Here is a 24122-nt window from a genome sequence, read left to right as displayed (position 1 = left end):
GGACAGAAAGTATCCCAGTTAGAAAATGATTAAATGGCTGGGTGCGGTGGCTCACGCCTGCAATCTCAGCACTTTGGGAGGCTGAGGTGGGCGAATCATGAAGTCAGGAGATTGAGACCATCCTGGCTAACATGGTGAAACCCCATCTCTACTAAAAATACAAAAAAACTAGCTGGGTGTGGTGGTAGGCACCTGTAATCCCAGCTACTCAGGAGGCTGAGGCAGGAAAATCGCTTGAACCCGGGAGGCGGAGGTTGCAGTGAGTTGAGATCATACCACTGCACTCTAGCCTGGGCAACACAGCAACACTCCATTTAAAAAAAAAAAAAAAAAAAAAAAATTAAAGACAGATGACTCCTTTAGCCTTAGTGTACTTTCAGTAATGAATTCTAACTTTACATTCAGAAATACCTTCTTCTTGCGCAGTTAATTGTGGTAAATATGAAAAATAAAATATTAATGTAACATTTTGTTCTCTTTTTCTTGCCAGAAGGTGGACTTTTCCCACAACCACATTTCTGAAATTTGTGATCTGTCGGCGTATCATGCTCTCACTAAACTAATTTTGGATGGTATCCTTTGAATAAGTAAAGGGGAAAATTTTAAAAACAATATAAAAATTAAAGGCTACATATTCAAGAATTGTACTAGATTACATGGACTAGTACCAGATAAGCAATATAATAGAGATGTGATTCATTTAAATGACTAGGAATTGATATTCACAAAATGAGGATAAATATTTTATTTACCAAGAAATGAAGCTGTGAGTCAAAGCTTGCCAAGAGTATCTTACCCCTGAAAAGCTAAGTAAGATAGTCATCCTTCTGATAAGTGTAGGCTTATTCTTATTCTAGAACCAGAGAAGAAGTTCTGTTGTAATTAACTCCTTTCTCAGTTGGGTGTGTTGGCTCACACCTGTAATCCTAGCACTTTGAGAGGCCAAGGCAGCTGGATCACCTGAGGTCAGGAGTTCAAGACCAGCCTGGCCAACATGGCGGAAACCCTGCCTCTACTAAAAATACAAAAATTAGCCAGGTGTGGTGGGGCGCACCTGTAATCCCAGCTACTTGGCAGGCTGAGGCACAAGAATTGCTTGAACCCAGGAGGCAGAGGTTGTGGTGAGCCAAGATTGTGCCACTGCACTCCAGCCTGGGTAACAGAGTGAGACTACATCTCAAAAGAAAAAAAAAAAAAATTAACTCCTTTCTTCAAATTTACTGAAACTTGTGTCCTATTTTATATAAATTCAGTATTTGAAAATCTAGATATGGTCATAAGGAAAATTAGTGATTATTTATTTTACAATGAGTTCATGCTAAGTTCTTTTTAAATAGTAAGCTTTTTTAATGTATTTTAAATATGCTTTCATTCTTTTTTTAAAAAAAGAACTTTTGATATGATTTGAACATACCTATTTCATGAGCCAGGCTCCCATGCAAGCAGAGCACCTACTTTAAAGACAGCGAGCTCCAACTTCTAGAGCCTAAGGGGCTAATTGGAGATCCTGAGTTTAATGAGCTTGAGTCTCTTCTTCACACAAGAGACTGATGTTTTCTTGGTGGCAGGGGAGCCAGTAGCTTCTCTTTCTCAGTAAGTATCTTTCTATTCACCTGAGGATTTTTGGGGACAGAATGGAGAATGAATTGATTGCCTTGGGTGCCTCATTCAGGGATATGACAGCAGCTAGTACATACTACATTTGTGATAAGGCTGAGATGAGGGACAACAGAGGGTACATCTTCTTGAAGACGTATCTTGTAAAAGAAAAAATCCTTTATTCATATATGATGGAAAGCTTGGAACATAGCACCACTCTCTTTAGAACCTGTGTGTGAAAATGAGCAATTAGTGGACATTTAGATGATGCTTAAATGAGCAAGTTTTTCTGATTATAGTCTAACAGAGAAATCAGAAAGTGACCAAAATAACATGTTTTGTTGACAAACTAAAAGCATACACATTAGCAGCATATCTCTGTAGAACCTTTACTTCATGCTTGACTATCATATATTTTGAGTTTGCAAAGAGATAGCCAGACAGTCCAGAAGCTAACTGGCTCAGACATCCATTTATCTCAGGCTGTGTAGAGTGCTTCACAGGAAGGTCCACGCAGCAGCATCACCTGGAACTTCATAGAAATGCAGATTACTGGGCTCCACTGCAGACCTAAGAAATCAGAATTTGCATTTTAATAAGACCCCCCCACCCAAAGCAATTTGAGCGCACATTAAAGCTTAAGAAACACTGGGGTTGGTCTAGGCTGGGAGTGGTGGCTCACACCTGTAATCCCAGCACTTGGGGAGGCCAAAGCGGGCGAATCATGAGATCAAGAGATAGAGACCATCCTGGCCAACATGGTGAAACCTTGTCTCTATTAAAAATACAAAAATTAGCTGGGCGTGGTGGCACGTACCTGTAGTCCCCAGCTACTTGGGAGGCTGAGGCAAGAGAATCGCTTGAACCTGGGAGGTAGAGGTTGCAGTGAGCTGAGATTGTACCACTGTACTCCAGCCTGGCGACAGAGCAAGGCTTCATCTCAAAACAAAAACAAACAAACAAAAACACTGGTTGGTCTAGAAGTCAGCAGCCCCTAAATTCTTGCTAGCCAGAAGAATTCAGCAATTAGGGCACCTGGAATGCTGATGGTGACATGACAGTCTGGAGTTTGTTATGGAGATCTCTTGTTTCCCCAGAAAACATTCCATGTTTTGACATGGAATTGCCAAAGAAAACAACTCCGCAGTATTTTGGACTCAAAACACAGTTGAAAACATTTCTATCATGAGAGTCTTAATTTCTATATACATTTAGCTTTCCGTGTAAAAACTAAAGTATCATGACTTTGTAAATGTCAGATATCATGAAAAAAGGAATTAGGGTTTTTTTTTTCCTTGACATTAGATGTAGCAATTGAGTCTTATCACTGAAGTATAAAAAGCTGTAATTATTACATCAAAACCAATAGAAGTTCAGAACATGGGTATATAATTAGAGTGTAACGTGGCACCATTTCTTGCCTGTGTTTTAAAAAATGCAAAAACAAACTATCATTCATCAACTGTTAATGAAATAAACTTCTTAGATCTTTTGAAAATATAGTAGGCTAGTTTTGAAACAGCATGAAATATACTTCTTTCTCTCCGGTTCTGTGTAAGCATATCATATTGTGCATGATACAGGTGGTGAAGTTTCACAAGCTTTTCTGGACAGCAGAGAGCAAAAATGTATCTAGATGATAAATTAAGGTCTTGAGAAGAAAAATGACTAGATTAGACTGTTTTTGAAAATATTAAAAGTTTGATTAAAAAGAGAATTTTGAAACAACTTTTATGTCAGTACAGTTGAAAACTTGGATGAAATACAAAAATTCCTAGGAAAATATTACACATCTAGCTTGGAAATAGAAACCCTGAGTAGTCCTATAACTATAAAAGTAATTTATTATAAATTAAAATAAGCTAAATTAAAAAATTAAAAATCTTCTACCAAAAAAGCCTAGACCCAAAATTTTCAAAACAGATCTTCCAATAGTGAACAAATTCTTTCAAACACTAGAAATAGAAGGCATATTCACAATTCATTTTAATGAGGTTACTTGGATATCTAAACCAGCCAAGGAGCAATAAGAGAAAGGAAAATGACAGGCTTGTCTCACCCATGATGTATCTGTAAAAGTCCTAAACAAAATATTAGCAACAGAATCTGACAGTATATTAAAAAGACTATGTATTACCACCAAATTGAGTTTTTCTCAGGAGTGTATGGAGAGTTTAATATTAGAAAATCTATAAACATAATTAACTATGTTAATAGATTAAGGGAAATAAACCTTATGATCCAGAGATATAGAGACTCAACAGACAATTTAATAAAATCCAGCTCTCATTCACAATAAAAACTCTCAGTGAACTAGTAATAGGGAATTTCCACAAATTCATAGAGGATGTCTACAAAAATCTTTGAAATACACTTTATCCTAACTGGGGACATGTTCTAAGCTTTCTCCTTTAAAACGGGAACAAGTTAGGATATCTGCCATTGCCACTTCAACCCATCATTATTTTGGAGGTCTTAGCCAACACCATAAAACAAGAGAAAGAAATTAAAGGTGTAAAGGTTAGTAAGGAGAACATAAAAGTCATTCTTTGCAAATGACATGTTTATCTATAGAGAATATTAAAAATGTGCAATAAGCTACTAGAAATAATAGAGTTTTGAGGGTTCAACAACATGACTAGATATGACTTCAATAAACAGAAATCATTTGCATTTCTGTATGCCAGAAACAAGCAATTAGAAAACAACTTTTAAAAGAAACCCATTTATAAAAACAATAAAAACAAATCTTATTAAAGATGAATAAGACTTGTGGGGGTAGGGGGACTAACAAAACTCTATTTAAGGGTGTTGAAGGCCTAACTAAAGAGAAATATATCCCATGTCCCTGGATAAGAAGATGGGCAAAATAAAAGATGAGAAAAAGAATTTTATGGAAAATAAATCAGAGAAGGCAAATAAACATAAGAAGAGATATCAACCTCATTTGTATTCAGATAAATGCAACTAAAGACCACATGATATGTGCTCTTAATGGATATTAATGGATATTGTATTATATCCATTCAATTGACAAAATTTAAGAAATCAAAACATACCAAGTGTTGGAGAACTTGTAGATCCAGAAGATCTTTTTACCTTGTTTGTGGGTATGAAATTAGTTCAACCACCGTAGGAAACAATTTTATATTGTCTTATAAAGTTGAGCATCCAAGTTCACTATGACCTAGTACTTTTACTCCTACACGTGGAAAGTTTAGCATATGTGTACCTGGAGCATTGTATAAGAATGTTCATAGCAGTATTGCTTGTACTAGTAAAAAATTGAAACAGCCCAAACATACATTCATAAGAGAAAGCATGAGTTATGGTATAGTCACACAACAGCATATCATACAGTATGAGAAAATGAATGAAATATATCTACCTGCATGTAAATAAAATTTAGGCTTAAAACTAAGGGAGGAAGGTAAGAGGAAAGAGACAACTGAGCATAGTTACTATCTCTGGGAAGGAGACACAGGGATTTGACAGGAGAGGTATGCAGAGGTAGGTTCAAGTTGTTAATTTTCTACTGATCGGGCTGAGGGGCACTAGTTTCAAGCATGCTCATATTTTTAAAATAAAATCAGTCAAGCATAGGTCAATGGTGAATCAAGTATTAAACTTAACTCAGCTCTATGTAAAAATCTAAAAACCCAAAAATTCTAAATTAATTTCTTTGAAAATAATTCTTTAAAATAAAAACAAATCAGTTGAGCTAGTAATACCGACAGTGTAATTGTAGTAGATTATATCAATATTTCAGAATGAATCGGTAACTATAAGATATCAATTTTTTATCTTACACTATTTTGTCTTTCCATATGTGGATAATTGATGATTAATTGATAATCATCCTAAATTGCAATACAATAAGCTTTGCCAAGGTTAGGTAAGTATATTTGTTCTTAAGAAAGGGTACAGTTTATTCTTTACCTATAAACATTGACTAGTTGTTTATTAGAATTTATGATGATAGAATAATGGAATTTAAAAATTCATAGAAATTTAATTCCAGACAGAAATTTAGAGATCAGCTAGTGCTAATCACTATTTTATTTTATGGAAGAGGAGCCTGGGACTCCAGAAGGGTCAACAACTTGCTAAATGGTTGAACTGAGACTTCTGAATTCCATTGTTTTTCCCATGTTGCAATTCATTGAGTAATTACAACTTTTGTCACAGAGGCATTTAAACTATGCGTGTTTCATTTCTTGGAGAGATTCTCTCCCACAGTGAAGAGCATTTTTCACTGGTAAGGTGATATAGATCTTTCAGGATTGGTTTTGATTAAAGCCATCATTGCAGCTCTCTCCACTAAGAAGACTGTGATGGATTTCCTACTATTTCTCAGTAACTGTTTTCTATACACCCGAACCATATTTTATGATTGTAGACAAATGAATAAGAGCAAATACTGAACTAGTGAATAATTCATGTCAAGCATTGTGAACTACTGACAGCATCGTCAAAATGTAAAAATATATTGTTGGGTTTTTCCCCAGTTGTAAAGTTATGCTTAAGTGCCACAGGATTCTTTCATTCAGTTTCCCCAAGGATCTGCAATTTCACTTTAAAAGATTTATTCACAGAATCATAAAAGTTTAGAGCTGGAATGTGGTATGATGATTTTGAGTTCTTTTGAGTTTCTTTCTCCTGATAGTGGTCTTTTAAAGTTAAAATATACCTAAGAGGATTAACCCAGTAAGCTAACTCATTGTAATGTGTAGTGATTTATCAGATTATGTTTCTTTTTATCAGGAAGTCCCAAGACCTATGAAAGAACACGAATAACGTTAGGAGGAAGGGCAAGTAACATTTTCTGAAGGTTCTTAAGAGAACGAGAGTTTGGGGAGATAAAGATATTGAAGACCAACTATGAACTCAAAGCTCTCTATGGCCCAGGCCTGCATATTGACTGTTGGCAGTGCCGCCAGGCACACATGAGGTGACTGTGGGAGCAAGTAGAGGAAAAAGCTGCTGTGTCACTATAGAAAGTTCTCTATACTCAGAAGCCTGATTAATTTAGAGTGCCTGAAGTTCCCTGATATTTAAAGGAGAGTGAAAAGCTGAGAAATAGGAGGAAATAATTTTTCTGGAATGAGCATATTTCTCAACAGAGATGTTCAGGCAACTCCTGCTCCTTTGCCCCAGTGCTGTTAGTGACTGCAATGGTACCTGCAGAAACCATGGCTGTGATTGCAGTGAGCGTCTGAATTCCTCCTCCTCTCTGTCCTTGCAGTGCTAATTTCAGAACACATGACTAGCTGTGGGAGTCCAAGCCAGAGAGTAAGTTGGATGTACCAAGGGAACTGTGGTTAGCCTCTAATGTCTTAGAAAATTACTGTAGACATAATAAACAAGCTTTCCTTTTTGATTCCTGATATCTCTTGATAATTTCAGGATTCCTGTTTTCTAGTTTTCTGATCCTTGCCTGCTTCCCATGAGAATACTTCCTGAGGCAGATACCCAGAAGCACTGGTTTTATTCTGCCGTGATTCAGAGTATCTTCACCTTGGTTGGGGTAGAGCTACCAGGACACTCTAGTGCTCCTAAAATAGGACTTAAACGTGATTCCTGTCTTTGCTAAACTGAGACATATGGCCATTCGAAGTTTTCCTTGCATAGTTTTTGTTGCCAAAGATTGCCTGCTCCAAGGGTATTTTATTTCATCCATACCTGAGTGAGATAGTTTGATCTCCTATTTCTCATGTTTCATATTCATATTTTGTTACAATCTGTATCTACAAAGATCTGGTCTTTGTTCTAGTTTCAGAACAATTATTTAAGCAGCCCAAAGAAAATAGAACCAGAAAGGATAGTATTTGTGAGCACACACATCTGTTTGTAGGGCTATTCTGGCAGGAAGCTTTATGGAAACAGATTTGAAAATGCGTATTGACCACAAACAGAGCTGTACTTCAATCCAAGGATTGAAACTGAAACCATTGAGGAAAACCCAAGAATTTCTGGTACATTTTACATTTTTGTCTAGTTTCCTTATTTACCTCTTTCTCTGGCCTAAGTATTTTCAGGCTTAATCCTAACCTTGAATTTTTCATTTCGGTGCTATTGGCCAAGAGATAGAGGATGTGCTTCCTTGGCCTCATGTAATGTAATTTGGTAATGATATCAATGCCTTTTAATTGTGAGATGATTTATGGTTTGTTGCTCATTCACACCCATTTTCTAATTTTTTTCCCATGACCTAACTTTTGGCCTTAATGGCCACCTGATACTATCCCCACTTTAAATGAAAAATCTACTAAGTAGTAGAGTTGGGATAATTACAAATAATTATGGAGGCATAATGTTTTTGTGATATTTATGACTTCTTCCTTCTTTTTAAAAAAAATTCTTTGTTTCTCTGATTAATGGAAGGAGATAGCTAGAGATTAGAAGATGACCAGGAGAGGCTTTGAGGAAGAAATGGTTTGTCTAGAATATATACTAAGAAATGGAATGGCTGTGACATATTTACAGTTATGATAGACATTGCAAAATTGCCTCTAAAGTGGCTATATCATAATGAACTCTCTCAGTAGTATAAAAGTATCTGTTACTCAAAACTTTTTACTTTAAAATGTTTGCCAAGCTGATGGGTAAGGAATGGCAGCTTATCTTAATTTGCATTCTCATGACTACAGGTGAGACAGAATGTCTTTTCATATGTTTATTAGCCACTTGGATTCACTCTTTTGGAAATTGCCTGGCCATATTCGTTGTCCATTTTTTATTGGGTTGTTTCTTTTCTATTGATTTATTGTCATTTTTAATGTATTCTAGGTAGAATCTTTTGTCTCTTAATATATGTTGTGAACATGTTCTTGTAGCCTATCATTTTCACTTATTTATGTATTTAAAAAGTAATAGTAAGAAAATAAATAGTAAGAGAATGAGTGTTATATGTCAAAAAGAAATACTTAAGATATTGATTTAATGTGAATGTTAAAAACAAAAAGTGGGATTTGGAGTTGTCTTGAAGAATGGGTGTGGTTTAGAAAGAAGTAGGGAAAAGAAAGTTCTTGGTACATTCCAGAACTATTGAGAAATTGACCTGGCAGGAATAGGGTATTCTCATTGGATGATAATGTAGATGGAACTGGATAAACAGGTTTTGCTTATAGTAAAGGGCCTTAGATAGAAGAGTGAGGAATTTGGAATTCGATGAGAATTTTTAAATTGAAACATATTCAATCAATATTTTAAAAAATTAATCAGCCTACAGTGTGTAGAGTGACTTTAGGGCAGAAAGTAATGGATATTAGTGTAACTATTGATGTTAACGGTGAGTTAAGTTGGCAGAGGAGTGAATAAAAAGGAAAGAAATCATTAAAGAGATATTTTAAGGCAAAAACGTGGCAGGTCTTGGTGATTGGATGCCTTGCAGATTATGAGTGGCTGAGAAATGGAGATGTCATGGGTTACTTGAGAGGAAAACCTGAGCTTTGATGGGGAAATGACATTAAATCCTGGAAATTGGTCAAAGAGTTTGAGAACAGAGAGAGCTGAACAGAATTAATGACTTTGAGATTGTAGTGTTAGGTGACTACAAGATGGAACACAGAAGATAAGCTAAAATTTTCACAATAAATGGAACTTAACAGATGAAGAAAGTAAGACAGAGTTTAAGCCTCATTGATTTTACAAAGAGAATGGAGGTCAATGTAGACAGAAAGAAAGGGCTGTTCCTTTCTATAACAGGGTATTTGTCTTTGGACCACCCATTTGCTACAGATGACATCTCCCAGGCTCTTAGCCCAGTTATGAGGATAATAATGCTTGGTGCATGTTGCCCCTGCAGGGCGATCTGGTAGTTAGTTCTGCCTGTGGGAACACACATGAGTTTCTCATGGGGACTTAACTGATCAAGGGAAAACACAGTGCCAACGAGGCAGCTGTGAGCCACGGTGATTTTTCTTTCCATACCGATTAAATGAGTCAAATACAACCCAGCACACTCAAAAGCTATGCCTTTTTAATTTTGAGATGGAGTCTCGCTCTGTCGCCAAGGCTGGAGTGCAATGGCACAATCTCGGCTCACTGCAAACTTCGCCTCCCAGGTTCACACCATTCTCCTGCCTCATCCTCCCGAGTAGCTGGGACTACAGGCATCCGCCACCACACCCAGCTAAATTTTGTATTTTTAGTAGAGATAGGGTTTCACCATGTTAGTCAGGATGGTCTCGATCTGCTGACCTCGTGATTTGCCCACCTTGGCCTCCCAAAGTGCTGGGATTACAGGCATGAGCCACCACACCCGGCTGCTATGCCTTTTTAAAATAAAAATTGTATAAAATATGACATGTTCTGTATGGAAAAATGTATTTCAGGATTAATAATCATCCTATATTGGGCATATAATCATTCTTTATTTAAGCTGCGGGCTGCTTTGTCTACTGATGATTTAACACTGATTCTTTTTTTCTTCCAAATGCTTTTAATAACATTTTCCTTAAACGTAGTCGTGGTATATAGGCAATGAGATAGAAGAAATCAGTGGACTAGAGAAGTGCAACAATCTAACTCACCTTAGTTTGGCCAACAACAAGATCATGACAATTAATGGCTTAAATAAGTTACCAATCAAAATACTTAGTCTGGTGAGTCTAACAAAATGTCCTTCTTTATAGAAGTAGTAGTTCATATTTTTAGTAACTGCGTGAATTATGACTACTTAGGATTCAAATATATAAAGAGCAAATTCCTTCATGAAATGTTATTGTCTTCAGTTTTGTTTACTCCTTTACCATTTGCGTGTGTGTGTGCGTGTGTGCTTATGAGAGAGAGAGAGAGAGACAGAAAGCAATATTTCATGCTAAAGTAAAATGATTTGCTAATTTGTTATCCAAATTCAATATTTGAAATGATTGAGTTTTTATACTAGGGAAGAAAGGTATACTTTTAGCATGTATTTACAAATATTTTTTATAATATCTTATTGGTGAAAATAACATTTAAGGATACTTAAGCATAGTATTTATTGCTGTTAACACTTTAACTGCTTTCAAATGAACCACAAGATGTTTTCTGGGCACTGAATTTTGACAGTCCTTTTATTTTAACATGTGTTAGTTAGTCTTCCACTCTACAAAATAAAAAAGAGTGCTAAGAATAAATGAACAATTCCAATCAGAAAGTTTAAATGGGATTATTTTTTCCCACAGAGGGCACTCTTTTGAAGCTGTGTGACCTGCTGTGTGACTATGACTCAATTTTCAGAAATTCAGCAGAATTCTAATAGTCCCAAAGATATGCACAATATTTTTGAAATAACAGTATAGCTCCCTAACTTGGGGGTCTACAGTATTGTCTGTAAAATATCCAGGATTCTTTCTTCTCCTTCCTCCTACCTCTTACCACCTTGGGTGGCTTTACTATTCTTCATTACATCTATCATGGGGTGGGCAGGTGGAATTTCAAGCCATGAGGCTTGTAGCTTGTAAATTTCTTACGAGAACTATCCCACAGAGGGTTGTTGAAACTGTTGCTTGAAATGACATCTTGGGCCATGCACTGCAATTCATGCCTGTAATCTCAGCACTTTGGGAGGCTGAGGCGGGAGGATCACTTGAGTCCAGGAGTTTGAGACCAGCCTGGGCAGCATAGCCAGACCCTGTCGCTACAAAAAATAAAAAATTCGCTGGGCATGGTGGCGCAAGTCTGTAGTTCCAGCTACTTAGGAGGCTGAGGTGGGAGAATCACGTGAGCCCAGGAGGTCAAGGCTGCAGTGAGTCATGATCATGTCACTGTACTGCAGCCTGGGCAACAGAGTGAGACCCTGCCTCAGAAAACAAACAAAAAAAGAAATGACATCTTGGATTATCTGCTGATTTTTGACATATGCAATACACTATTTCTGTCTTATTTAACCACAGATCACTGAAGATTGGCTATGTGTTAATTTTTTTTTCCCTTAGCTTAGAGCTCGAAGTGCTTTCTTAAAACTCTTCCAGGCTGGGCATGGTGGCTTATGCCTGTAATCCTAGCACTTTGGGAGGCCAAGGCAGGTGGATCACGAGGTTAGGAGTTCAAGACCAGCCTGGCCAAGATGGTGAAACTCCATCTCTACTAAAAATACAAAAATTAGCTAGGCGCGGTGGCGGGCGCCTATCATCCCAGCTACTCGGTAGGCTGAGGCAGGAGAATTGCTTAAACTCAGGAGGCAGAGGTTGCAATGAGTCGAGATTGTGCCACTGTACTCCAGTCTGGGTGACAGAGCCTCTGTCTCAACAAGACAAAACAAAACAAAATGAACAACAACAACAAAAACCACAAACCAAACCTCTTCCATTCCTGCAGTGAGTTAGGTCAGGATAAAGCAATGGCATCCCAGTACTGAGGATGAACCTGAGGGTTTAATAATTTTCCTGATCTTTCATGTTTTCTGCCCATGAAGGCATGTAAGCCAAACATAAATGAAAACGAATTTGATAAATTAGATTGAAAATGTTCAAGTTAGAAAAGAAAGTCACATTTTAAAATTATGACAGTCTGAAGGATTTTTTAGCAGCATGTATGCTTCATTTTGTGGTCTGTTGGAATCTTGTTCTTTTCTTTACGTAACTTCTCTGTATTGATGTTCCCATTCATTTAAAGTGGAGCATGGTAAATAGAAAAAGATATAGGGGTGTGCTTAAGGAAATGAGAATGAACTCATTATTAAGAATAATAATATGTAGCATTTTCATCCTAAGAGTGTGTTTCAATTACAAAAGAAATAATCCATGTTGACAGTTCTGTCTCAGGTAGCTTTTAGAAAAAGGATAGAATACTTCTATTTTCTTAGATTTGGTGGATTGTTCCCAATCTCTGCCCTCATCACCCAAGATCAACTAGAATACATGGAATATACTATCATTCATTTTTCTTAATTTTTTGAGAATAGAAAGGTTTTCTTTTCCAAAGTTTAATAAAATCTGTAAAATTTGTTTCAATAGTTTTTAATGCTTTTATTTTTAATTCATGGAATCAGGAAACCAGCAGCTTTAGTTACTATTGAAAATAATTTACAATTTAGAGAAAGAAGAACAACTCACCATACAAATCAACTGTTAATTCTCGAATATGAACTTTTGTGATTAATATAAGTGGAAAATGTGCTTCACTAATGGGCTATTCTGTCACCCAGCTTCTTAGCAAGTAATAACAATGCATTCCAAATTCATTTTGTCACAGTAAACACTACTTGTTTTTTTCTTCCAAAATTGGTTGGTTAAGAATGTTTCTAATTTCATTTATTCAAGAAAATGGCTTTATTCTAAAAGTCTTTTCCCAAATAATCATTATGAAACAAGCAGAAAGAAGTTTTTGTGCAGAAGCTGGATGTCCACTTTTAGGAGAGATGCATTGGTTTTTCAGCATTGGATAAAGAGTTTAACTAGAAAACTTTCAATTCAGAAATTCTGTGATTCTAAATTTTTTTCAGTTCTGGTTTCTTTTATGACTATAGGCTATCTAATTAAACTTTTCTATGCTCACTCTTCTAATGTCATCTACCACTTTGAATGCCATTAGAGATACTGTGGGAAGAATTACAGTCTATCTACCACACCTAAAGGACTTCAAAGTTCTCTGGGAAGAAGTGTATTAAGAATTACAGTCTATCTACCACATCTAAAGCATTTCAGAGTTCTTTAGGAAGAAATATATGGTATATAAATTTGATATGTGGGGATATTTTGAATAGGCTATTGGGGTCTTATTGCAGTATGTTAAATTAATATGGATATGATGTTAGGTTTGGTGTAGTTTTTTTCTTTCCCTTTTCTATTATACTTTATATAACTTTTGAACTCTGGACAGAAGGAAATTTGACTGTACTTTGGCAAATGGATTATGGGTATTTTTTTCTATTTATTATGATATTTTTCAAATAAAAATAAAAAGAATACTATGATAAACCCTTGTGTGCTATCACTTAGCTTTGTAGATTATCAACATTCTATTAACATGGTTTTAAAGCCATAGAATTAAACTAATGAACACAAATCTTGCTCATTATTGAAATGAAATTAAAAAAAAAATAGGATGAAAATGAGCTCTTGCTATCAAATGTACCAGGGAAAATACAGAGGGAAGAGAATTATTGTTATTGTCATTTGTTGTTATGGGTATATGGAGATTGGGGAAGAAGACAACATTTCAGTCTTAAATCTTTGTTTTATTCTCATTGGTGAGGAAGATGCTTTTGTGTGAATTATTGAAAAACTTGGTTTGGTTATCTACTGTTGCATTACAAGCTACCACAGTTTTAGTGACTTGGAAAAATAACCATTGTATTAACTAACAATTCTGCAATCTGAGCCAGGCTCAGCTGGGAGGTTCTTCCACTGGGCTTGCTGCATTACCTGGCATATTGGTTGGGGGCTTGGCTCAGTTGAGAGGCTGGAATGGCTAGGTTTTTCTATTTAGTGTCAGGATGTCTCCCCATGTGACATTTCCTTTTCCATATAACCTCTCCACAAGTTCTCTCCAACAGAGTAACTGCAGTTCTTATGTGGTAGCTCAGTACTTCTGACACACAAAAGCAGAAGCTGCCAGGCCTTCTTAAGTCTTAGGCTTGGAACTGGCATACTTCTACCATATTCTTTGGTGAAGCTAAGTCATGGTCCAGCCTAGTTTAAGAGGAGGGGACCGCGGCCAGGTGCAGCGGCTCACACCTGTAATCCCAGCACTTTGGGAGGCCAAGGTGGGTGGATCACTTGAGGTCAGGAGTTTAAGACCAGCCTGGCCAACATGGTGAAACTCCATCTCTACCAAAAATACAAAAATAAGCCAGGCATGGTGGTGTGCACCTGTAGTCCCAGCCAGTCGGGAGGCTGAGGCAGGAGAATCACTTGAACCCTGGAGGCAGAGGTTGCAGTGAGCCGAGATCGTGCCACTGTACTCCAGCCTGGGCTACAAAGCCAGACTCTTTCTCAAAAAAAAAAAAAAAAAAAAAAAAAAAAAGAGTGGAGGGAACTGCACAAGGGCAGGAATAACTGGGGGCATGACTCATTGGAGAACACTAAGATAACAGACTACTAGCACCCTCACCACATGAGTGATTATATTTAGGGTGTTGCTGAAAACAAAATGTATGTGGGGATTATAATAGTCAAGTGAGTCAAGTGGCTTCTTGTGATGATGATGAAATAATTACATTACATTTATATTTCTAATGATATATCTGGAGTTATGCTGTCATTACATTTTAGGTGTGCAGTGTTAAAAGCTTAAATTACCTGCCTTTTTCTTTCTTACTGATTTGAATACTCATCTTGCTTTAACCTTAATGAAAATATTATATTCTGAGTTTTCCAGCTGAAACACTGGAACTTCTTTCTGGGATATGTGTATGTGTTTAGAGTGGTGAATGATGGAAATGGGATGGAGGGAAGGACAAGAATGCCTTACTGATTTTTTTAGAGAGATTTGGGTCAGTATCCAAAATGAAAACTTGCCATTACAACTTTTCCTTGAGAGGTCTTTGAGACATTAAATGTATTTTGTCTATTTTAGAGCAATAACCAGATTGAGACAATCACAGGTTTGGAGGATCTAAAAGCCCTACAGAATCTGGATCTGTCCCATAATCAGATAAGCAGCCTCCAAGGCTTAGAGAATCATGACCTCCTGGAAGTGATCGACCTGGAGGATAATAAGGTAGTGTTGTACTTCACATGTCTTGGTTTCAGTGTCGACATAAGAGGACATACTAGAGAAGCACAGACCCTTCATTTTTGGTTTCTCAAGGGTGGACACATTAAATGCCAGCTTAGAAATATTGTTCCAGCAAAATTCCTAGAGTAGTTGCAGAAAGATTGTTTTTAAAAAGTATTTAAAATCTTAATTATTGAAAATGTGATGATTCCTAATTACATTATTTTTAAGGTTTAAACTGCAACCACGTGTGGATGATTTTCTGAAGTATACGTGTTCATACAAAATTTTGTGTAGAAATGTGGCAGTAGGAATGTCTGAAATATCTGAGTAAGGAAGTTAGAGATGTAAGAATAGCCATAGGCTGGTGTTGCTCCATGTCTGCCATTTAAAGAAAAGTCTAGGGCATTGGTAAGGGAAGTGTTGGGAAGATGTCGGTCAAAGGATAAACATTTCGGTTACATAAGGAGTTTGTCCCAGAGACCTATTGTATAACATGGCAATTATAGCTAATAAAAATATATTGTATTTTTCCATGCTGAGAGAGTAGATTTTAAACATGTTTACCACAAAAATGATTACTTTGTGAGGTAACACATATGTTAAAAAGCTAGATTTAGCCATCCCACAATGTAACATGATGATGTGATGAATTTCAAGTCATCGTGTTGTACACAGTAAGTACCTATAATTTTATCTGTCAATTTAAAAAAATTAAAACGTTTAAAAATGCAAATACCTTAGGAAAGGCTTAAACCCTTAAAAATAAAGAGAAGAGGCACGGGAAGGGAGTTCTTATATACCAATCTACATGATGGGTTGGGGACTGGGTTTATTCAAATTTTAATGTCTGGCTTAATAATGCACACTTCAAAAATCACAGAAACGGGCTTTCACTCTTATATTTTATTTTTAATAAAGCATTTGTGCTCCTAATCATGGTATATTAAGTTGGTAACTTTACCTGACTTCTTATGCTGTAAGGTCTACAAAGTTATTTTATTTTTATTGAATACTTCATCACATTTTTGGGAGAACACTTTCATAAGGAGGTTGAATGTTTATTTCTTCTTGAAAATGAAAAGTTGGGCTGAGCCTGAAAGGGACAGTTGGTGTCAGCTCAAGTGAGCTGGCCCGTAGTGGGGATCTTGCTGTGTTCTGCTGTGGTGGTGCTTGTCAGTTTTGCGCGATGAGCCTTTTATTCCAACAAACTTCCCTCATCTGTTTGGTTGCTAAGAATCAAGAAAAGTCAGTTATTAGTCCTGGGAACAGATGAGTTTTGAATCACAGACAAAACTGTTCCTCCTCATTCTCCTTGACTTGTGTGTGTGTGTGTGTGTGTGTGTGTGTATATATATATCTTTTTATTTTTTTTGAGACGGAGTCTCTCCTTGTCGCCCAGGCTGGAGTGCAGTGGCATTATCTTGGCTCACTGCAAGCTCCACCTCTCGGGTTCACGCCATTCTCCCGCCTCAGCCTCCCGAGCAGCTTGGGACTACAGGCGCCTGCCACTACGCCCAGCTAATTTTTTTGTATTTTTAGTAGAGACGGGGTTTCACTGCGCTAGCCAGGATGGTCTCTATCTCCTGACCTCGTGATCCACCTGCCTCAGCCTCCCAAAGTGCTGGGATTACAGGCGTGAGTCCTTGACTTGTATGTTTAGTTGTTTTGGCAACTTCTCCAGTTAATTCTAATGGACAATCTTTGTTCACTGTACCACGTGTCTTAGGAAGTCCGCACAATCTCCGTCTCGTGTGGTTTTAGTGTCCTTTTCATGCATTTGCCATTGAAGGCTGATTTTTAGAAAATTTCTTACTTAAAATGGTTCTCACATATATACAGGGGCTGTTGAAAAGGTGGGAAGCACTCATTAAATCTCAACTCAATGCATCTAAGGATTTAGGAAAAGGAGTAACAGTAATGATAATAGTAACAATTCTGGTCATAAAATAATCTAGAGATATTTGTTGAGGATCTTTATGCACCAGGTACTTTCCTAAGCACTTTATCTCATTTAATCCTCATTATAACCCATTATTCATTTTACAAATGAAGAAACAGAGGCAGAAAGAGGTTAAGTAACTTGCCCAAAGTCATATATCCAGCAAATAGCAGAGCCAGTCTGCACACAGAGAATGGTTTGCCTCCGGTTTCAATGTTCTTAACCTCTGCAGGGTGATATAGTACATAAAATGCTAATGGGCCTCCCTTCTGAAAGGGCCTGTTGTAATGCCCCAATACAGTGCTTGCTCAGCGAAACATCACGTGAGCCACAGATGTGAGCCACAGATATAATCTAAAATTCTCCAGTAGCCACAGTAAAAAGGTGCAAAGAAACAGATGAAATTAATTTTAATAATGCATTTTACTTAACCCAGTAGATCCAAAATGTTGTCATTTCAACATGTAATCTACGTACAGACTTATTGATGAGATATTTAACTTTCTATTGTTCCATAAATTTCTGACATCCGGTGTGTATTTTACACTTAAAGTATGTCTCAGTTCATCCTGGCCATATTTTAAGTGCTGGGCAGCTGCATGTGGCTAGTAATTATCATTTGGGACAGTGCAGATCTAGAAACACCTCACAAATAGTATGTCGTTCTCTTCCATTTCAAGAGACTTTTCAAATTGTATTTGACAAACTTTAAAGAAAAAAGAGGAATATCATCATGTGAAGAAAGGAGTTTATAATTTTCAAATGTTAAAGAGGATCCGTTAAAAAAAAATGGCCACGTGTCCCAAAGGGGGATCCTTTGGCACCCATGAGGTCTGTAACAATCACCTTATTCCCGGGCTCCCCCCTGGGCAGGTTGAGGAGCAACCAGCAGTACTTTGAAATATTCTTTGAGGCTTCAGGGGAGTTCCTCAGAGAACTCTCCAGGACTACTGAGAATACTGTGTATCGGGGTGGAAAATTTATCATTAGGCAGAAACATAACCTAGCTTCTGCTTCTCATATGATTAATCTGACATTAAGAATATTGTTTTATTGGTAGCACTGCATCAGTATTATGTACTTGGTTTTAGCAGTTGAGACATTGTAGCACCCACATGTGATCATTTGAACATCTTTTTAAGGCCACTTGAGAATGTTTACCATCAGCTGGGGATTTGGGGACCTTAGTTACCCTCTACTCTGTAGTCTTGTTAGATTTTACATCATTTCCTGCATTTAAAACATATCCCAAGCTGTTAACTCTATTATAACCTCAGTCCTTTCTTCTAGAAGCAAGATATCAGTTTGGGAGTGACTTAGAAAAATGCTGTCTTACTTCTCTAAGTCTCAGTGTCATTATTTCACACTGTCGGTTCCCAATTACTTTTCTGAATTTTTGTGAGGATTCGCAAGGTAATACTCATAAAGCAATGGAAGCATGGAGAGAACTTGAATCCTAAGTAATAAAAGTGCTCCTCCCAGAGCTTCCTGTCTCTTCATTCTTTGCAGTGCTCTGGCTTTCCTTCTAAATCATTCTCCTTGAATGCTGATGGGGACAATGGCAGCTGAAGGCCATTATTCCACTCTATTTTTGTGATGCTTTGTATAGACAGAACATTCTTTGCCGAGGACTCCTTGCTTCTTGTTGTTCAAAGACAGATGCCATTTAATGTCCCTGGCAAGCAATGTGCATTACCCCCCTCTTCATTGAACCTTGGCTCACACTTCTCTTCACATATGTGAGCAAAAGGAACTTTGGGGGCATTAAACCCAATCAGACTTCTAAGTGAACTTTATTTCTCTCTGGATTTAGGTTTGTTAGGTTAGGCCTATAATGAGAAGGGTTGGACTGGGTGAGTCCTTGGGGCCTGCAGGGCCTGAAAACATTGATGCAGAGGCATACCATTGATGCCGGTGTGATCAGATCTCCTGCTAAAGTCAATCTCCATTCCACCTGGCCAACATACTCCTGCCCTGGGATGCAAGCAGGAGGGAGGCCCCCTTGGAGGTCTTTGGCCTCCTTACACCCAAAGGGGATGCCCAAGGCAGGATATCCTGATCTGCTCAGCAACTGCTCTCTGGATAGTCTTGGCTCTCTGCAGAGAGTGCTAATGGGTGCACACTTTGAGTCCAGGTTTTGATGCTGCTTCATCACTTTTAGAAACAATTTTTGAACTCTCAGATCAAGGTGAGTGTGACTTTCCCCTTTGCCCCGACCCCTTTCTTAATGCTTATATCCCAGTGATGGACTTGGCCTGCTTCCTGGTGCCCTGGCTCCATGATGATGGGGTCAGCAGGGATAGTTGCCCTTTGCCTGCTTTAGCACTGGCTCACTGAGTAGAGTGCCGGCCATTGACCAGGAGACCACATGTTCCTCGCCATCTGACTTGGTTAGGCCGGTTACGTAGGACTGGCTGTCAGTGGCCAGTTTATGTGACTGGGGATGGAGACCAGCACTCTCAGGGGCAGCTGGCGGGGTGAGTGCTTCCTTGCAGAAGGACTGGGAATGTTAAGTCAGCCATTTTCTTCTGATCCTCATGCAGATCCAGCGTATTTCCACCTCTGGAGCTTCATAACATCTGGTGTCTCTGCTGGAAGCTTTTCCCCTCATCTTCAAAAAAATTCACTTCATTTCATTTAAGCCTCTGGCAAACTCTCACAAAAAATGGCCTCTGACCCTCCTCTGGCCTCTCCAGCACCCCCTCCCTGTTTTCTTTATCCCTTTACACTTTTTAATTTACCATTAGTACTTACTATTACCTGAGATTGTGTCATATTGCATATTCTAGTTTCACATCTGTTAGAGTTCACTGGCTTTCCAACTAGAATGTTAGCTTCAAGAGCTCATGGACTTTATCTTGTTCACTTTGAGCAATGCCTGGCTCAGAGATGGCACTGAAGAATATTTGTTGTCTTGGCTCCAGGCATGGTGACTCACATCTGTAATCCTGGAGCTTTGGGAGGTCAAGGTAGGCTGATCACTTGAGTCCAGGAGTTTGAGACAAGCCTGGGCAACACAGCAAGACTCCCATCTCTTCCCCCACCGCAAAAAATAAATAAATAACTGGCCATGGTGACATGTACCTGTAGTCCCAGCTACTTGTGAGGTTAGGCAGGAGGATGGCCTGAGTCTAGGAGTTGAGGCTGCAGTAAGCTATTATGACACCACTGCACCTCAGCCTGGGCAACATCACGAGACCCTATCTCTTAAAAAAAAACAAAGAATATTTGTTGACTGAATGCAGGACCCTCAGGAACTCTCAGGAATACCCAGATTTGCCTCCCTTCTATCAAGTGCTTGGGTGATGTTTGAGATGCATGGGATGAGATTCTGGAATGATTGTGTATAAGAAGTGAGGCTCGAGTGTCTTCCTACAGGGCAGAGAAGGGAGATGGTGACTGGAGATCAGAGGAGTGGTTTGAGCTGAGTGGATGAGGGCCTTCAATCAGGTAGCAGTAGTAAGGAAGGGGAAGGAAGGCTGGGGTCTAGAGATGTTTCTGAGGAAGAATTACTAGGGCAGATTGGAGGTGGTGGATGAGGAAGAAAATGTTTCTGAGGACGACTCCCGGGTTTGCAACTTAGGTGACTCAGGTGACTGGGTGACAGTGCTGCCATCCAGCCTCCTTACTGTCATCCAGAACCCCTGGTGCATGGTTCTTTATCTTGTCCTAAACCTTAGAGGCAGAGTGTCCCATTCCAACAGCAGGGTGGGGGCATGCTGTGCCAGCTGTCTGTGACAGAAGGCAAGCCCTGTCCGTGGAGCCACTTCTCTTGGAAGCTAATCCTTACTAAGTATAGCAGGTGGAATTGTGTGCCCCTCTCCTCCAAAAAGCCTACCCCAGGAAACTGTGAATGTCCCCTCGTGTGGAAAAGGGATCTTTGAAGATGTAATCAAGTTTGGGATCTAAAGAGAAGAACATCCTGGATGTAGGGTGGCCCTAAACCCAATGTCCTGATAAGAGGCTGAAGGGAAGAAGACACACACACATAGAGAAGGCCATGAGATGACCCAGGCGAAGATGGGGCAGAGATTAGAGTTATGTTGCTGCAAGCCAAGCAAGGTCTGGAGTTACTGGAAGCTGGAGAAGGCAGGGAAGGGTTCTCTAGAACCTTCTGAGAGAGCGCGGGACTGCTGACACCTTGATTTCAGACTGCTGGTCTCCAGAACTGTGGAAGGAAGAAATTTCTGTTGTTTTAGGCCTCCAGGTTTGTGGTAGTTTGTTATGTAAACCCTAGAAAACTTATATATCAAGTAAAATTCTATGTCTGGGGACTAGAGTATGAGGTCTGAAAGTTATTCTTCGCTACGGTCTTTTGTAATTTCTGCTTTTTATGTTTTATTGAAGAAATTTTTCTATACCCCAGGTTTTAAATATTCTTGTATATTTTCTTGTAATTTCAAGTTTTGTTTTTTCATATTTAGTCTTTAATCCAATTGGGATTTACTTTTGTGGGTAGTGTGAGGTGGGCATCTAATTCCAAGGTAGGAAATAAATTGTCCCAACATTTCAGAATTCTGATTAATACTGGTAAAATATTCTATTGAATGGATATGTCAGGATTTATTGAGTCATTTACTTATTGAAATTTATGTTTAAAATTTGTTGTAGTGTATATTCTTATATATAAACCTTTAAGTATATTTTAAATGATTTACTTAGGATAGATTCTTGGAAATACTATTACTGGATATGGGCATTTTTAAGACTCTTACTATATTTCATGCAGGTTCATACTAATTAATATCCTACCAGTTAGAACACTATATTATAAGTGTATCTTACTACACCTTTGTGAGCCAATATCTTTTAAAAATTATGTCACTCTGGTAGAGAAAAACAGTATTTTGCATTATTTTATATAAAAATTTTTGATTACTCATGAGGTTAAACATTTTTTTGACCTGTTTGTTAGACACTTAGTTTTCTTTTTAGAAATTGTCTATTCATGCCCTTGACTATCATTTATATTATTATCATTCTACTTTTCGTTGTACTCATTGTACTTTTGCTATACATTTGAAGGTAATTTCTGAAGTCTATCAATATTTTTCTTTGTGTCTTCCTTTATTATTTTTAAAGTGTTTATGAAGTCTTTCTCTGTTCTGAAATCTGTTAGGTGTTCACCTAAACCTTTTCCCCCTGGTTTCTTTTATTACCTTTCAACTCTTAATCCATAATTTATTTTATGGTATAATTGAAACAAACATTTTAATTTATAGGAGGAATAAGATCTAGTATTCAATAGCACAATGGGGTGACTATAGTTAATAATATTTTACTGTATATTTCAAAATAACTAAAAGAGTAGAATTGTTACATTTCTAACACAAAGAAATAATAAATGCTTGAGGTGATGGATACCCCAGTTACCCTGATTTGATCATTACACATTGTATGCTTGTATCAAAATATCACATTTACCCCATAAATATGTACAACTCTTATGTATCCACAATAACTAAAAATGTAAAAAATCAATTTACTTTTTTCAATATCTAATAGTAATATAAGAACAGCTATCATTTATTGAGGACCCATTATATCCCGAGCCTTGTGCTAACCAATTCACATTAATTAACTCATTTAACAAATAGTTTTATTGAATAAGACTAATTTTCTCACTGATACAGAAATAAATATTTTCTGAAGTATTTATTCTGTTCCATTGATCTGTCTGTTGATTCTTATTCCAGTAATGCGCTTACCAACATCATCAACTAGTTGATAGATCCCCACAGTTTGAAAAATATTTGTGGTTCATCTTTTAAATATACACCATTCTTATTTCTCTTAAGATTCTACTAAGGTACAGAAAACTTAAATAAAACTAGTTGTCTTTAGTTTAGTGGAGAATTCAGGCCTGCTGCAACCCAAATTCTAACCCTGGCCAAATTCAGGAAGTCAAGCAATCTTGTTTTTTCTTTTTTTCTTTTTCCCCCTTCTTAAAATTGTGAAACAAAACCAATACTGAAAAGATCTGTTTCTGGAGTATTTATTCTGTTCCATTGATCTGCCTGTTGATTCTTATTCCAGTAATGCACTTACCAACATCAGCAGCTACTTGATAGGTTCCCTGCAGTTTGAAAAATATTTTTCTGCACAGATTCATGTTTAAATGTGGCAGTGAAAAAAATTTTAATGGTTGTACCCAATTGTTTTCTAAGAAGACAAATATATATGTGTGTGTGTATATATAACATATATTTATATATGCTTATATATTTTTATATATTCACATATATAAATATATATTCACATATAGAAATTATATATGTATATATAATTTTTTTTTTAAATAAAAGACTTTGGTAGTTCCCTTGAGATCTGGATGGTGATGCTTAGTGACTATGGCCTTGAGGGAAATGGTAAAAGAAGAAAAGAAGAGGAAGTCAACATGCTTTGGGGGTGGAGTTGTGGACTATCGTCAATAGGGGCAAAGGAGATGAGAGAATGGGCTGGACTGGAGTCTGGGGATCAACTGTGCTAAGATGACATTCTTGGCAGCGGATGACTAAACTTCCCGTAGGAACATAACTTTTCAGGCAGTATTTCACTGGAAGCTGTTTGGGGTGCTGTTGTCTCTACTCCTGCTGTAAAAGTCTGTTATGTACACAGTCCTGGCTTTGTGGGCTTTGCAGAGAAAAGATGTGAGGGTGGAGTCCTTGGGGTAGGTTGTGCAGGAGAGGGAGGGCGCATGCAGGGCAAGCAGTATCTGTGGCACTTTGCTAATTCAGTAGACATGGGGAGGTGAAGCCAGGTCACCCCATACCTTCTCCCCTCTCACCTCATCCTACCCATGGAAGGCCAGGAAGGGAAAATGTGTCCCTTTCATTTGACTCTCAAAAAACCAACTGATCCCAGCTGACATCTTGTGGCAGTATAATTTTGTATATTCCATGACCACTGTGTTCATGGTGTTTGAAACATATCA

General features: G+C 37.7%; 1 protein-coding gene across 9 annotated transcripts in view; it reads left to right on the top strand.

Annotated features, from left to right (window-relative positions):
* Nucleotides 1–24122, top strand: part of LRGUK (leucine rich repeats and guanylate kinase domain containing) — a 129305-nt gene that overhangs the window by 23997 nt on the left and 81186 nt on the right. For 7 of the 9 annotated variants that reach the window (XM_021936281.2, XM_021936282.2, XM_031665143.1 and 4 more), the window contains 3 exons: nt 491–572; nt 10081–10205; nt 15106–15249. The exons of 1 other annotated variant lie outside the window; for it this stretch is intronic. In XM_021936281.2, coding sequence (XP_021791973.1) covers nt 491–572; nt 10081–10205; nt 15106–15249 — 351 coding nt within the window. The remainder of the gene's footprint in view (nt 1–490; nt 573–10080; nt 10206–15105; nt 15250–24122) is intronic. One more of the 9 variants, XM_031665144.1, reaches the window with a different exon arrangement.

The sequence above is a fragment of the Papio anubis genome, chromosome 4 (genome assembly GCF_008728515.1).
Source record: "Papio anubis isolate 15944 chromosome 4, Panubis1.0, whole genome shotgun sequence".
Lineage (NCBI taxonomy): Eukaryota > Metazoa > Chordata > Mammalia > Primates > Cercopithecidae > Papio > Papio anubis.
This window is presented reverse-complemented; position numbering and strand designations above follow the sequence as displayed.